The sequence below is a fragment of the Cavia porcellus genome, unplaced genomic scaffold (genome assembly GCF_034190915.1).
Source record: "Cavia porcellus strain 051 isolate PalLab524CR breed Dunkin Hartley unplaced genomic scaffold, mCavPor4.1 scaffold_21, whole genome shotgun sequence".
Classification (NCBI taxonomy): Eukaryota; Metazoa; Chordata; class Mammalia; order Rodentia; family Caviidae; genus Cavia; species Cavia porcellus.
This window is the reverse complement of record NW_026947504.1, coordinates 36,908,299-36,925,028: the sequence shown is the minus strand read 5'-3', so window position 1 is coordinate 36,925,028 and position 16,730 is coordinate 36,908,299. Positions and strand designations below refer to the sequence as shown.

The window sequence follows — 16,730 nt, the reverse complement described above, 5'->3', positions numbered from 1 at the left end:
AGGTTCATGTAGTATTCTTCCTAGCACCTTACAGAAAGAAAAGATTAATGATAGTTATTTGCATGGCCAGAAGATTACAAGTTGAAGTGTAGGGAGGACTTAGTTTAATTCATAGATTTTTTTTTTAAACTTAGCTTTCAATTATATGGGGCAATTAGGTTCATATTAAGTGATACATGGCCAGATGTGGATTGTTCTTCAGAATGTGTTCCTTAAGTATAATTTATTCTGAGGACCAAAACAAATCTTGCTGAAAATGAATTTTTGTGATTTTAACCGACATCAGTGGGAACTGTAGCGTGTTCATATAATTATAGCATATTCATAGAACTCTATATTGTTAAGAATCAATTGAATAGAACAAAGCAGATTCATTTTTACTATTATTACAGCTTGTAGTAAGTATAAATGAGCAAGGAAAACTAGTATCAAATTTATATATGTGTGAATAAGTTAGGTCTGCTTTCCCTAGTATCTCTTTGGGTGTTCTGTGATTTATTTTATACTTCCAAAGTTGGACACTTGATTCAGTATTAAAAGCTAGTTTTGGGTAACCTCCAAGAAAGAAAGATAACTATTTTGACTTTCAAAATAGCTTTAAGCAGCTATCTTAAAGAGTAAATATTTTAAAGTGAGTGCTAAAATTTTTTAAGTCATATTTTATGTTTAGGTCTGTGAAAGATGAACTTGGCTGAGATTTGTGAAAATGCAAAGAAAGGAAGAGAATATGCACTTCTGGGAAATTACGACTCGTCAATGGTGTACTACCAGGGGGTGATCCAGCAGATTCAGAGACACTGCCAGTCAGTGAGGGACCCCGCCATCAAAGGCAAATGGCATCAGGTGAGCTCACACTGGCGAGCACAGAAGGCGGCGGCAGCCTATCAGACAGAGAAGCCGGATTACAGAGTTACTCTGCGGTGTTGTAAAGAGTTCTTTTTTGTCCGAATACTGAAAACCATTTCAAATGTACTCTGAATAATATCTTAGCTAGTTAATATTTTATATATTTTGATCATATAGTCAATGAAGTATTTTTTGTATGTATTTAATTTGAATTGAATCTAGGTTTTTGAAATATTCATAATCAGTTTCCTAATTAACTATAAAATATTTTTTCTTTTTTTAAAAAATTAAGTTTACTGATACATTTTAGTTATACATAATGGTCACATTCCTGACATTTGTGCCTGTAGATGATGTATTTTGATTCTTTTTTTCCCGTTCCGCTACCCTGCCTTCAGCTCCTCTTTCTTTCTTTACAAATGCTTTGTTTCCATTTTTTTCCTTTCTTTTTCTTTTCCCTTCCTTCCTTTCCCGTTCCCCCTCCCTGGCTCCCTTTCCTATTTGAGCATTTTCTCCCTGTTTCACAGTATCTATCACGCATTTTGGTCCTTATTTGCACTTTCAGGTTCTCACACTAGAGAAACTGCAGTATTTACACGTCTGTTTGATCTGAAATGGAGCACTTCTACTTGCCCGTCTTCATTTTTTACACGTAGTTTTGGCCCATTTCATCAAACTTTTTTTTGAAAAGCTCTGTACAAAAACAAATGAATCAGTAATCTAATAAAAATATTAATATATTTGTTTTCTTTTGACCATACTTGAATATATAGTAGTACAGTTAATAACTTGAATTATAATTTCCTCAATTATTGTTAAAACTTAAAATCTTTTTAAAATTAAAAATTCAAAGTCAAGCATTTCTTTGAAGTTCCCATTTTATGTGCTAATGTTTTTCAAGTATTTATGCGACTTTTGCCAGAAATTAGGACTTTACCAAGTTTTGAGAGTAAATTTGGCTTATTTTCCAGTTTGTGTTACCAAATGTGAATGAGAACCCCATACTTGTTTTAAGTCAAACTGAAAATTTTAATTCTTCTCTTTTTTTGGTACTATCAGTGTGCTGTGCGTGTGTGTGTGTGTGTGTGTGTGTGTGTGTGTGTGTGTGTGAAATGGCAGTCATTTCTGTCCAGGTATTTCATCATGTTACTTTCAGTTCTCAAATTTGTTTCTCCTAGTTTACATAATTGCTTACATTAGCAGTTGAATTTTACCTGATTTTTCTTTGATTCTGTAACTTACACATTATATTCTTTTCAGTGTATTTAAGGTAAAGATGAGAAAATTTCCTATGTTCTGCTATGTAGTAAAAATATGCTTTATGATTAAAAAGAAATAAAATGGTTAAAATGAATTTATAAGTATGTTTCAGTCTTTATCTGTTTGCTTTTGATTCCAGAATTTGAGTCCAGAATCTGAAAACACAATAATCTCCACATAGTACCTGTTTGGATAGGGTTTTTTTTTTCTTTTTGGCCAGATTTGGTTCACTTTGTGCTTCTTGTGTAAGAACCCTGTGTTGTGACCACTGCTGGAGCTTGGACCCTCTGGACGGAGACTGTGATGTGGGTTTTTACAGAACAGTCATTGAATTCCTGGTAGGGAAATGTGGCGAACGCAGTCTCTTTCCAGAAGTCAGGTATTAGGTGGCTACAGGTGGCATCAAGGGTGGCCTTGGAGAAGTTGTCCAGTGGCGGTACAGTCCTCGGCAGAGATGTAGCTCTGGTCAGTACTGTGCCAGCCATCAGCAGCAGCTTCCTGGACACCGGGTCTGGGATGTCACCGCTGCCTCTGGGCAGGGTCAGATACACCAGTGCAGAGCCATAGTGGCCTGTTAGCGTTCAGGGGACAGTGTGGGGCTTGCTGATGTCATTCCCTCTATAGCCTCTCTACGCAGGGATGGTGGAGGACTTGGGTAGGATGGTGGCCCCCCAAGGGGCACTGACCACCTCCTTGGAGCACTTTACATCCAGAACAGTGTGACCATTGTCCTCAGAGGCTATAGATGCCTTGAGGCTGGCCTGCTGGCCAGTGTGAGTTTGCTTCTGCACAGGCGTGATCTTCAGAACTTCATCCTTAGAGGTGTGGCCAGGAGAAAGTCAGTAATCTCAGACTCCTAGATGGGCGAGGAGAAGAGATAAATTTCTTTCAGGAACTTGATTTTCCCGTCCTTGACCAGGTGGCCCAGCTTGGCGACAGGAATCCACTCCTTGGCCTGGCCTTTCCACTGTCAGCCTGGTGCCTCCCTTGGCCTTGAGGACTATTTCCAAAGCCTCCTCAAAAGCTCCACCACCTCTTGTGCCTGGCCTCCTCCAGGTGCTCCAGGGCTCCAGGGAGTCCCAGGCCTCTAGGGCCTCCAGGGCCTCCAGGGGTTGCAGGTGCCCCAGGGCCTCCAGGGCGTCCCAGGCCTCCACTTCACCTGCGTCATCCTCTATTTGGTGTTTTCCAGAGGAAGACGCCAGATAGGCTTTTAAACATAGAGAAAAAATCTCTCTTGAGCACAAAAGAAACTTTACCTACTACTTAAAATAATTTAAACCAAGTCAGAAGAATCAGATTGTAGGGAAAGAAGAATTTACGGGACAACTAGAAGTGTGTAGTTTCTAGTATTATGCTGCCTCAGGCTTTTAGACACTTGTGACAGACATTTCATATTTAGTGATACAGGGTAGGAAATGCTGGAGAAAGTTCTGTCTGACCAAGTTTTTGGCATCTGCAAATTTGTTAAAAAAGTTTAGCAAAACTATAGATTTCTGGGGATGGTATTATTACTTAGTTGTTTAAATTGTATTATCATTATACGTAAAATAGAGTTCCATTATGAAAGCTGTATAATTCATTATGAAAAGATAAAATAATGTTTTTTTTAAGTCAGTCTCTGCTCTTCATTGTTTCCAGCTTTTTATGTGTTTGTGTGTATTAATGGCATATTTTTGTGTACTTCTACATAAAGAACTTGCATTTTGTATAGGTTTATTTACTGTTTGCATGAACTTTAAGCAATTATAACATAAAGGCTATTTTTTTTTTTTTAAGGTTCGGCAGGAACTGTTAGAAGAATATGAACAAGTTAAAAGTATTGTCAACACTTTAGAGAGTTTTAAAATTGACAAGCCCCCAGATTTCCCTGTGTCCTCTCAGGACGAGCCACTGAGAGATCCTGCTGTCTGGCCACCTCCTGTCCCTGCGGAGCACAGGCAAGTGGGACCTGACATTCTCTTCTGGGTGATGGGGCCTTAGAGGAAAGCTTCATTTCATCAAATAGGAGGGGGTATTTTGGGGATACACAAATGGAGTATCAGTTTCTAATTTCCACACCTTATGTGTTGAGTTTGTATTGATCAAAAGCAGAAGTGAATCGTTTGTCAGATCTTGCTTTTAGAATGCCTTACTACTGGCATATTAAAAATGTCTTAAAAGCTGTCAGTTAAGCTGGGCGTGATGGCTCACGCCTGTAATCCCAGCACTTGGGAGGAGGATCGTTGTGAGTTTGAGACCAGCCTAGGCCACAAAGTGAGCTCAAGGCCAGCCTGAACTGCATAGTGAGACCCTGTCTCAAAAAGACAAAAAAAAAAAAAAAAAAAAAAAAAAAAGTTGTCAGTTAAGAAAGGTCTTTTAGGTTTCACATCAGCATTAAAACTTGGATAATTTTGTTTTGTTTTGTTTTGTTTTGTTTGCTTGAGGAGACTAACAATTTGAAATGAAATAAGAAGTGGAGAAATTAAATTCATTGGATTGAATGAAACCTCCGCTCAGTTTCCATAGCGTTAGCATAGAAAGGACTTCACCACAATGTTTAAGTGGCTTATTCCCTCAAGGTCAAATTTCAGAGGTTCTTTTCCCTGATACCCAGCCAGTGCATCGTCATCGTCATCTACATTAAATCTCCCTTCCTGTCTTTCTCTTGCACACACAGTGTTCTTTCTTCAAGGAATACCCCTAACCCCCATCTCTCAGCAGCTCATTCTTCAGTGCTGTGCTCCGTTGTCCCCTTGGCAGTCTTTCTCAGTTTACCCAAGCATCCATTTGGTTCAAAGCAGTAATTGTATTGCATTTATTTGTATCTCCACAATATTAGGAACATGGTTTTATTTATTCAAACAAAAATCAAATAACAAAACTTCCATTGGTGACACAGGATTTGGTACACAGTAGATACTCAGTTAACTGAATGAATAATTCCATTACCTTTACAATGACAAGCCTAAAGCTTGGAATATCCTGTATCTTTGCTGAGAAAAATACCTGACACCCAAGGTTAAAGGAGGAAAGGTGGTTTAGTTCACAGTTTGTAGAGGTTTCAGTTCATAGTTGGCTGGGTCCTACTCAGGGTAGCAGGGCAGAGGGGCATCACAGAAGAGAAACAGTTCCTAGTGGATCAGGGGAGACAGAAGTCAGCAAGGTGTCAAGCTCCCACCAGCAAGTGACAAGTTACCTCACTAGCCCTCTTTCTGCCCCTTGTATTTTACTCAGGCTACCTGCCCTTAGATAGCACTGACACTTAGGATGGGGCCCCGTTAATCCTACCTAGAGTATGCCAAGCCCATCAGTGGACTGAATTAGTAATCACACATTCTTAATCCTAGCGTCACACACTCTAGATCTAGCCACCTCCAAAAAGCCCACCTATGACCCTCTGAGGCTTTGGGGAGAAAGCTAGCCTCTACACCCTAGCTTGTACATTTGGCTAAACTGAGGTTTCCGTTTAGGCTGGTCTTGTGAGTGTTTTATTCTGTAGTGGAATTGTGGCCAGATGTTGCACCATGGAAAGTAAGTTTTCCTTTTGCTAGTAACTGTGGTAATTTATTTAACTGGTCTCTTGAAGTTTTCTAAAAACATTTAAAGGATTGAAAAGTTAATTTATTCTTTCAGAATTTTTCCCAGTACATTACAGATACTTTTCTGGTAAAAACACGAGCTGAGATTTCTTTTTTAGGTCAGTGTGTTTCTTTCAATATAACCATGCTCAGGTATTTTGGAGAAGGTAACCTTGATCTCCTGAAAAGGACCTGTCTCATGTGTAACACGGTTCTTACCAGGAAAGCCCCGAAGTAAATACTAGAAAAAGAAATAATTACATTATGACCTATTAGAACTTGAAAATTTTCTGTGTATAAATGGAATATCTGTTTTTCTGAAAAACATCAATTCTGAAGTACACTCCCAGTTTAGAGCTTAAAGCTGACAATAAATTTAAATATAGGTATAATGGCTAATTGAAGAAAAACTTGAATAGAAATTATGGATAACATTTTCCCATTTGTGAATACTAACCTGGAAACTGGTCATTAGAGAAATAATTGCACTGTTTCGTCCTTTCCTTTGTCCTTCCTTACCTGCACATAATATTGATTGATTTCTATACACATGTACATACTTTCAAATGCTTTTTGTAGTGAAAGTGAATGGGCTATGTATTCTCCAAAACTTCTTTCTCCATGCTAAATTTTTAGACGTTTCTTTTAATTTTTTCTTTTTTTTTGGTTATGTTTATTGGTACAGTTTAGAGATACATAATGACCACATCCATCATAGTGATAAAAGTTTCTATTATGGGAAGCTGTTGTGTATGCGTGAATCAGAAACTTAATAAAAGCAAATATAACACTGTATGTTACCTGGGGAAAAAATCCTATTTCAAACATATGTTGGTGACAATAAGAAAATACCTAGCAACTCTAGGAAATTTCACTAGACAAGGAGTTATGCTTAATATGTGAGAAATAACATGGAAATAGAAGCTTCAGACTTCATGAATAAAATATATAAACAGAACAGGTCTCATCAGTAGTGTTAGTGACATACGTAAGGCGAGTGGTTAGGAATGTGTGCACAGGCTGATTAAGTAAATGTTTAAGTCTGAAACTTAGGTTAAAAGTTATGGGAAATTAGAGTTGTGTGCTTTTCTCTTTTACAAATTTGTTTCTGTTTCAGCTCATTTAAAGCAGGTGTAAAATTTTCCTCTATAGATAATGAGTAGTGATTAGAGTCCTTGGAAAGACATTTGGTTTTAGTTCATGAGATCTGACTTTGAATCCTGCTCCTGACACCTGCTTGTTTTATGACCTTAATTCATTTAACTTCTCTAGAAATTAGTGTCATTGTCTGAAATTTCTGTGTTATAGAATTTTTGTTTTTTGTACCAGGAATTGAACACATGACTTTGCACTTGACAGGCAGGTGCTTGTGCCACTGAATTATATCCTCAGCTCTTGTCATAGAATTAAAAAAGAATTTCATGTGTCAGATACAAATAGTATGTAACAATCAAAATGAGTTTTCAAATTTGATATAAAGTACTATAGTATTCTTTCACCTAAATAGCAAGAGGGCAACAATTTCACTTATTTATTTTCAGCTTTTATTTTTAGTAGTACATGTTTGGAGTAAGATTAATAGTTTGGCTTAATTGTTTTTATGTTATCTTTGCTTCACTCCCTTTTCTCTCCATCTCTTGGTCTCCTTCCCTTTTTGAAGAAAATCTTCCTATTTTCTATTATCTCATTTATTTTGCTCTGTAATTTATTTATACTTTGTGTTTCTCATATAAGACAAACTATGTGATGTTTAAGTTACTTTTTATTTCAGTTAACGTTAAGGTTTCAATGTGCATCTATTTTTCTATAAATTACTTTACAGTAGAATAGTACTGCATTATGCATGAAGATCAGATTTCTTTATCTGTTCATCTATTGATGGACATATAGACTACATCCAAGATTTTGATATTAGAAATTGTGCTGCTATAAACATAGGTGTACACATACCATATCACTGTAATCTGATGCCTGTAACTTGTGTAGGAAGATATCTTGAAGGGAAATATCTAGGTCAAATGAAATTTCTAATATTGAGGACTTTCTATGCTGATTTCCATGTGATTATAGTAGTTTACATTCCACCCAATAATGTAGAAAGGTTTCTTTTTCCTTAGAGCCTTACCAGCATTTGTTTTGATTTCTTGATGATAGACATTTTTTCCTAACGTGGTTTCTCATCTCATTTTAATTTGCATCTCTTTAATGGCCAGCAGTGTTGAACATTTTTTTTAGTGTGGTGATTGGCCAGTTGTGTTGCTTCTTCTGACAAGTGTCTGTTCATTTCAGTTGACCATTTTTTGATTTGGTCTTTAATGGGGGGAAGCTTCCATTTTTTTTTTTAGTTCTTTATATATTCTGTATATTAGTCCTCTGTTTGAGAAGTAGCTGACAAAATTTTTTCCCATTCTGTAGGTTGTCTCTGCACTGTTCACTGTTGTCTTTGCTGTGCAAAAGCTTTCTAATTTGATAGTCCCATTTGTTGATTCTTGATGTTATTTCTTTACATTTGGGATTCTGTTTAGAAATCTTTTGCCTGTACCTGGCAAAGTTGTCAAAGTTTTACGTATTTTTTCTTCCATGAGGTTAAGAGTTTCTGTTTTAATATTTGATCTTTGATCCATTTTGATTTTGGTTTAGTATATAGTGAGAGAAATGAGTCTAGATTCAGTCTTCATGTGGATAGCCAGTTTTCCCATTTGTTATAGTTTATCTTTTTTCCAGTGTGTTTTGGCTCCTTTGTCAAAGGTTACATAGTTGAATGTGCTTGGGGTTGTTACTGAATACTCTGTTCTATGTCACTGATCTGCATGTTTGTTTCTGTGCCCCTGTCATACTGTTTTTATCACTGTAGATTTGTAATATGATTTGAAATCTAGAATTGTGATATCTCCTGCTTTGCTTTTGTTGCTGAGGATTGCTTTTGCTCTTTCAGGTCTCTTCTGGCTCCAAATGGATATTAGAATTGTTTTTTTCTAGTTTTGTAAGAAATCATATTGGTACTTTGATTGTGATTGCATTAAATGTTATATCAGTTTTAGAAAAATGACCATTTGACAGTATTGGCTCTGTCTGTCCAGGAATAGTGCATGTCTTTTTGTGATAGTTGTCTGATTGTACCAACTGGAGTAAAAAACACCCAAATAAATTGAATCAGCTATTCTGAGTGTGGCTGAGGGGATTTACTGAAGATGGAGACCCACTGTAGGGGGCCTTGCTGCCTGAATGTTATAAAGGAGAAATGAAGAAGGAAGGCTCACATGTTTCTTGTGAGGAACTCTAGGCTTCACTTTCACCTTGTGTTGAATCTTTTTCTGTAGAATGTGCTGATACAGATTTTGCTGGCAAGTGTGTGTTCATTGCTGTGAATGTGCCTGACCGTGTGGTTTGGGAGCTTCTGGAACCGGGTCATGGGAAGACTTTGGGAAGGTTTGGAGATACTGACTAAAGAAGCAGCTCTGGAATGCTTTAAGCTGATACTTGATGGGAGATTCTGGTCAGAGCTCAGAACAGCGGAATGCTGATGGAAACGCTGCTGGTAAAGACTGGGCTCGTGAGGTTTCTTTTGGAAAGAAGAAATTTATTGGCTGTTGGATTCCAGATCCTGTGGTTGTGCTTTAGTAGAAAATTCATCTCCATTTTGCTTTTGTCCAGAGACTTGGGCTAAGAATAAGAGCAGAAGACTAATTTGGCAGAAGAAATTTCAGGACAGACTAACGTTGAGGCAGTGGCAAAGCTATTGTTGGAGGCTGTTGGCCAGGTCTGTGTTGAGAACAAAGAGGAGAACTTGGTTGCTGAGAAGGAACAGGATAATAGAGAAGACGGCCTGAGGACATCACAAGAACCGGCAGAATCCCAGCCTTTGCAGCCTCAAGGTTGCAAAGGTGAAGCAGTTTGCTTTGAGAGGAAAACTGCAGAATTTTTTTGAGACGAGAGCCTCACAGCGCCATTTTCTAGAGTGGCAGCAACCTAGGTAATTTTTTTCCTTGGGATTGGGTTTGGAGTGCTCAACAGCCCAGACGTTTGACCCCCTTCAGCCAAGAGATAAGGAAGCCTGGCTACTGCTTCTGCTGGTGGCAGCCCCTTGCCTCATCCTTGTGGTGCAGAATGCAAGAGTTGTGGGGTCTACTTTGTTTTTTGTTTTCTTTCCCGGTACTGGGGATCGAACTCACGACTGCCTGCTTGCAAGGCAGGTGCTTATGCCACTGAGCTAAATCCCCAGCCCCTGTGGGGTCTACTTTGATCTTTTACCATTTCATATAATTCAGTTGTTTATCTTTTGATTTTCTCTCCATTTATACCTTATGGATTGGCATTGTAGAAGTTGAGAATTTTGGGAGACATTTTTTTGGCTTAGTTTGTCATGTTTTTATTTTTTTTGATGTATGCTGAGTTACAGGACTTGGTTGCTGGTATGAATGTCTTTTTAGTTAACTGTCTTCCTGCCATTGATGTGTTCTGGTCATGGCTAACTATAAACCTTTTTTGCCCATGTCACAAGATCTGACCACTTCTGTTAATTTGGGTAGAGGAGCATGCAGAGTAATTGATCTAGTGCTCAGTTGTCCAAAACGAACTGCAGTATTGTTGATGATGCAAAGGAAAACCAAATATTGTCATACACTAAAATCCAGGTAATAGCAACAAATTATAGCACAAAATCAGCAACAGTAATAGAGTCAAAGATAAACTGGATAGTGACATATCATAAGGCCAAATAAAACTACTACTGTTCCAGCTTTAATCCTTAAGAGATCCATAATTATAGCCACAAAGACAAGTCAAATATTAACATACAATCAGTGTCTAGTGATGGACTGACTCTGCCACCATTAACCATAGAAAAAATTCTATACTGATAGCCTAGGGTCAACTAAATATGTATATAATGATAAAGTCTAATATTCTAGTAAAGATGGAGGGATAGGGAAGTGCAAAATGAAAGAAGCAAAATTTAATAAGGGATGATGAGGAGAGAAAAGTGAGATAAAGGATCCTACTAAGGAGTATAAGAAAATTCATAGAATTAAATAAAATAACAAAAAAGAAAAAGAAGAAAGAAAAGTATGTTGCAAAATGAAGAAATAAGAAAAAAAATACCCCAAACCTCAGAAACCCATGAAAGAGAAATGAGTGGAAATAAAATCCCTGCATGTTTTGAAGCAGTGGTTCCTTTCAGAGTCTATAGATTGGAGTCTGCCAAATGTGAGGGAGGGATGGCGAGTGATCAGTTGGATCAGTAGGACATACTTTGTCTCCACACTCATGTTTTTGTGTGTAAATGCTGAGTCCTCCCCGCTTGTCTTGGTGGGCATGGTTGGTCAGTGATGCCTGCTCTATGGCTGTGTTCATTTCAGCCACTCCCAGGTCCTTCTGAGTGGTCCAAGTCACAGCTTTCTCCCGCAAGCTTTGTGGCCTGTGGGTGTGTGTGGTGCCCTCCTGCTCCAGAGCCTCCTGTACCTGTGTGTCTCAGGTTGAGGCAATGTCCAGGATGAGGTGAATCCTGATCACATTGGCAGCTGGGGGAACAAAAAGCCAGCGAACTATTGGATGTGGATGATTGGGTGAGCATGGGGGTCGAGTCTGGTTTTAAGGCAAGCACTTTTCAAACCGAGTCCCCCTCTGAAAATCACACAAAATTGACTTAGCTTTTCAAATTGGAGGGCAGGACTCTTTATCCTTCCCAGGCTGAGCTTAAAATCCACAGCCTGCACCCTCTCTGCAACACTCTCCCATGGTGTCTCCCACTCAATTACTTTGGAAGGGTGACCTCAGAAGCTCTGAAATTAGTTGTTCTGTAGCTCAGTCTTGAGCAACTAGTCCTCTCCCCAAATGAGTCCTGATTAGACATACCCAAATATGGTGGGCGCCGTATTGGATTTATGCTCCCCTTCTATCCTCTGTGCCAAAATAGTCACTTTGGGACTAAGATCTGCCCTGTTTTTGCAGTTTACAAATCATGGGCTTCTCTTGGGGCTACTGCTGTGGGCCTCATTTCTTTCCCTGGAGCTGCTGACTCTGTCCTTACCTTAGGTTGGCAGACAGGTGCTCCTCCCTGGGAGCCGGGGTTAGCTTTCCCCACGGCTTCGTTCCTTTCTCTTGTTCTGGTCCATTTCTTCAGCTTCTCTATGGTTCCTGGTTCTCCTGTCAGCTCTCTCCTGATTCCTGGAGATCTACCTGTTTTCTTCATCATGTCATTTTCCAGATGTCTCAATTCCAGGGCCTGGAGAGGCAGTCTTTGCTTTCCCACTTTTAATCTCATCTTTGGTTTTTTAGAATAATAGACTTTAAGAAACTATACTGTTATTTTTGAAATTTCTCCAGAAACTTTTTCTCCGAAAATTCTGTGTAAATCCTTAGTTTTCTGAAATGTTTTGGGTAACTCTGGCAGAAAAAAAATGACTTTTTAAATATCCAAGTCTCAGGAAGTTGTTGATTATTTCTAGGGAAAGAATTATAGCTGATAATTATTGGTTACTTACTGTATCTTTGTAAGCATTGTCTTATGTCAACCTGCCATTTTCCCATGAATTCTGGCCATTTATGATTATTGCCAATTTATTATTGTGAACCTGATGTACCCTTCAGAAAACTGAAGTCAACTGAACAAGAAAGTGGCTGAGTCAGAATTTGAACCCAGTTCTGTTGAACTTAAATAATTTTTCTTGTATTCAATCTGTTCTATTACTTCAGGACACACACTGAGTGGATTCTGTGGGTATATTTTGATATACATGTATCTATCCAAATATCTATCTGTTAAATTCTTGGTAGTAGTGGTAGGAGAATAAAGAACTTGAAAATAATGGAATAAATATTCCTATTTTGAGCAAAATTTTAAAAATTTATCTGTGGGAGTACCACAGTGAAATTGCGATTTCAGCCAACAGGAAAACGTAATTTAGTTTACATTTTCTGTACAAAGAATTTCAGAGATGCTGCTGTGTTTCACATTAATTTGGTAGTTTTGTTTGTGGTTTTATCCATTTTCTGGCACGGACTTCTGACACAAACTTCTCCATGCCTGTTGCTACATACCAACAGTTTTTGTATACTGTGGTTTTCCACCAGTGGTTCTGCTACCCTGCTTGAAATTATACCATCTGTATTACAAATCTGATGGATTTAATCATGATCATCAGCAGCTGCTTAGATAAATCAAAAGTTTTTTAAATTAAATTTTCCTTTAAATATTAAGAAATTGACTTGTTATGTAGGAGCATGGTGGCAGATTATGAGTAGCACTGTTAGAATTGTCCTAAATTAAAAGATTGCATGTCTTTGGGTACGGTGGCTTATCCCTGTAATCTCAGGTTTAAAAAAGGCTGAGGCAAAAGGATCATAAGTTTGAGCCCAACTTAGATAATTTAGTAATTTAATAAGACCCTGCCTCAAAATAAAACTATTAAAAAGGTTATGTTAATAAAATGGTTTTGGTAGCATTTTATATGTAGTTTTATTAACTATGTTATCTTTAAAGAGATATTTTCTTCCACTGAGACCCAGAACCATAAAACTAGTATTTTGTATATTGGAATGGTATTTGAATTAGTGTATATTCAAGAAATTATTCTTTATTCAGCTTGAAAAATAAATGTGATCTTTTTTCCCCAGGTTTATTGAAGTATAGTTGAAGGAAAAGTTTAATGAATAAACTTAATGATTTTATGTACATATAAATTGTGACATTCACCACAGTCAAGCTAATTTCCATATCCATCACCTCACTTAGTTTGCCTTCTTTTTCTGTGGTGAGCACTCTTAAGGTCTACCTTGTGTTAGAGTTTTTTTGGCGCAATTCAGGAGCAGAATATAAAAGTAAAAGTGACCTTTATTGTAAGGCTGTGGAGAGGAGCCATAACTGGGAGCAATCTGGCTTTTCCTCTACCCTGGATATGGGGTAGAGGTATATGTAACCTTCGGCTGGGGATGGTGCTTAGGACAGGCGTGGATGACGCTGGAGGAGCCGATTGGAATTTTCTTTGCAAGCACTGGGAAAGGAAAAAAGCAGTTGCAATAGGGGAAGGAGGAAGTGACCTCAGGGTAAACATCCCCAGTTTGGCCTTCCTTTGCCATAATGTCCTGTAATTTATTCTAAGGCAAAACTCTTGCACCTTGTTTAGTAGATTTCTAGTGTGCAGCATAGTATTGCTAACTACAGTCACCTTGCTTATGTTAGGTGTTGAGAACTTTTCTTGGGCTACTGAACTTCTGCAGTCCAGGACCAGTATCACTTCTTGCCCTGGTTTGGGTGTGTCCTCCAAAGCTTCATATGTGGGAAAGATAATCTCCAATGCAACCATACTGAGAGGTGGCATCTTTATGATGGGGTGTGGTCATGAGGCTTGGCCCTCACAAATGGATTGGTCCTGTTATTATACAACTGGGTTTGTGAAATCAAGGTGGCCCGCTTTGATGTCTCCTGTGCTCTTGTCCTTTTGCCTCCTGTCATAGGCTGATGCACACAGAGGCCTTTGTCGGATGCTCTCAATTTTAGACATCCCAGCCTCCAGAACTGTGAGAAATAAATCCCTAGGCTTGATAAATTGCCCAGTATCAGATAGTCAGCCAGAGCGCAAAATGGACTAAGACACCCCAGTTCCCTTTCTCTTCAGTCCCTGGTAACCACCATTTTACTCTGTTCTGAGTTTATTTTAGATTCCACATGTGAGATTATGCCGTGTTGGACTTTCTGCAGCCTGTTTCACTTAGCGCCATGTCCTCCAGATTCCCTTCTGTTATTACAAATGGCAGGAATAATATTCCATTGGGTGTGCATGTGTATGTGTGTGTATATGTATTTTCCCTGTATTCACTTATGGGGACCTGGTGAAGATCCCCAACTGCCTGTATTGAGGGGTACAGTGAAAGGATGAAATAAGAAACAGAGACAAATTTAGTAATGCCTGATGGGGGCCTGGGAGGTTGTTCCCTCAGGATGGGCAGAGACCAAGCGATTCCAAACTCCATTGGGTTTCTGCACTGTGCAAGGGCCAACACAGATTCAGGGTCAGTGGAAGATTCAGAGGTGGTTGACTCAGCAGGCAGCGGATAATCCCAGGATGAATCAGGAGGTCGGAGATGGTCTTACGCTAAGAAGGATCTTGCCCTGGAATGTTCTTGTTCGTTTTAATAGTTTTAGTGTAGTCTTGGTGGGAGAGGGTGACCCATCCCAAAAGAGTTATCAGGAACTCCCAGAAGGGCTATAATGATCCCAGGCCTCCATTTATCCTTTAGGGAAGGATGCAGATTAGTCACTGTGAATTTTAGTCCCCAGCACCTGCTCACGTGTTGATGCTGCTCAGGTTATTGCCAGTGTCGTGGCTAGTGTCAGTGATGCTGAAATTAACACTGGCGTGCAGATTTCTCCTCACCGCACTGATTTCATTTCCTTTGGTTATGTACTCTGGAAGGCAGATTGGTGGACCATTATAATTCTATTTCCAATATTCTGAGGAATTTTCATAGAGTTTTCCATAATTGCTATGCCAGTTTATTTTCCCATGTGGTAGATTTTAAAAGTAACATCCTTTGGGAAAGATGGAGGTGAAAAGAGATCATACAAGTCTGAAATTAGTCATTTGGCTTATTCCATAGAGAGACTAAAACTCTATGTCATCAAGACCCAGGAAAATGGCATAATGTATTTCTCTGTACAAATAATGGCAAGACTACTTTTTATCAAGTTTGTTCTAGGGAATATCAGTGAAGAGGAAATTTTTACTGACTTGGTATTAAAGTTACTGCCTTATGTCCCTTGGGTTATTCACATAGAGTAAGTAACTGGTGTCATTTAAAAGCCCACTTTACTGTGATTAAGGCGAAAGCCAAATACTGAGAGTAAACTACATCTCATCCATACAAGTTATTTCCCTGATACTAGAAGGTTAGAGCAAGTTTTCGTATCACTTCCTACTGCTGTTGAGTTGTCTTTCAAGTTTACTTCTCTATGAACTCATCTCCCCCACTGCAAAATATATATCAAAATGAGATTGTTTTGTAAGATTGCTTTGATATCTTAAGAGGAAAATCACTATATCAATGATTTATCCAACATATATTTTATAAATATACATTGGACAGTAGACATCATCTTGGGCTCTGTAGGCAATATATTGGTAATGAAGATCTTGGCTTCAAGAAACCAGTAAAAGACAACAATCTCAGTATTCTAGAGAGCTTCAGCTAGGATACTGGCGCTTGTTATGTGCTGTCAACACTACCACGTTCTGCCCTCATATGTTGGGATGTGGAGACAGAAATGAGCCCTTCCCTCTTCACTGAGGTAGAATGGAATAGGTTTGGTGATTAATGAAATACAGAAAAATGAGAGAAAAATTGGAGCAGATAATTAAATACTTAGGACTCGGGATTTAGCTCAGCAGCCTAAGTGCCTGCCTGGCAAGCGCAAAATCATGTGTTCAGTTCCCGGTACAAAAAAAAAAAAATTAAATATTCGAATCAGTCTTTTGAAGAGTAATTAGAAATGAGAACTGGACTTTATTTAGGAATCAACAACAACTAAGGCTGAGTTAGAAATTTTGAAGTTACTCTTACATGATTGAGAATAGAATATTTACCTAATACTATTAGCGGGTTGAGGTCATAATCCGCTTTCTAAACATTCTGAAATCATACTGTCTTCTAAAACTGTGTTTTTGGGATATGGATAGACTCTTATTTTTAGACCACGAGTAGGGTATAAGTAACAGGGTTGACTACCCACAATAGTAACTAATATTTATTGAATTCTTAACTGTGATGCAGATACTCTTTATGTGATTTATTTCTTGATCTTTACAATGATTCTGTGCACTAGATACTGCTATGGTCAAAGAAGAAAGTGACATTTAAATCCTAAATGACTTTATCAAGTACTTCATGAAGATCAGATTAGGTTAAGGCCGGCGGATTGTGTTGAATTGAGCAGCGTGAGCTCACTGGGGCTCAGTTTTGGTAGAGTAATGGAGAAGGCTCAGAGGGTGGGAAGAGATGAACTGAGTATATACGGTTCTTCCAGAAAAGGGAAGCAGACAAATGAGCCGTAGTTGGGAAAGACAGGAGTCA

General features: G+C 38.5%; 1 protein-coding gene and 1 pseudogene across 3 annotated transcripts in view; one reads left to right on the top strand and one right to left on the bottom strand.

The window, feature by feature from the left end:
• Positions 1-16,730, top strand: part of Katnal1 (katanin catalytic subunit A1 like 1) — a 74,853-nt gene that overhangs the window by 19,961 nt on the left and 38,162 nt on the right. For all 3 annotated transcript variants that reach the window (XM_013141227.3, XM_013141228.3, XM_003477413.5), the window contains exons 2-3: positions 671-843; positions 3,883-4,043. In XM_013141227.3, coding sequence (XP_012996681.1) covers positions 682-843; positions 3,883-4,043 — 323 coding nt within the window. In that variant the 5' untranslated portion in view covers positions 671-681. The remainder of the gene's footprint in view (positions 1-670; positions 844-3,882; positions 4,044-16,730) is intronic.
• On the bottom strand, positions 2,334-3,274 carry LOC111753700 (small ribosomal subunit protein uS5-like; annotated as a pseudogene).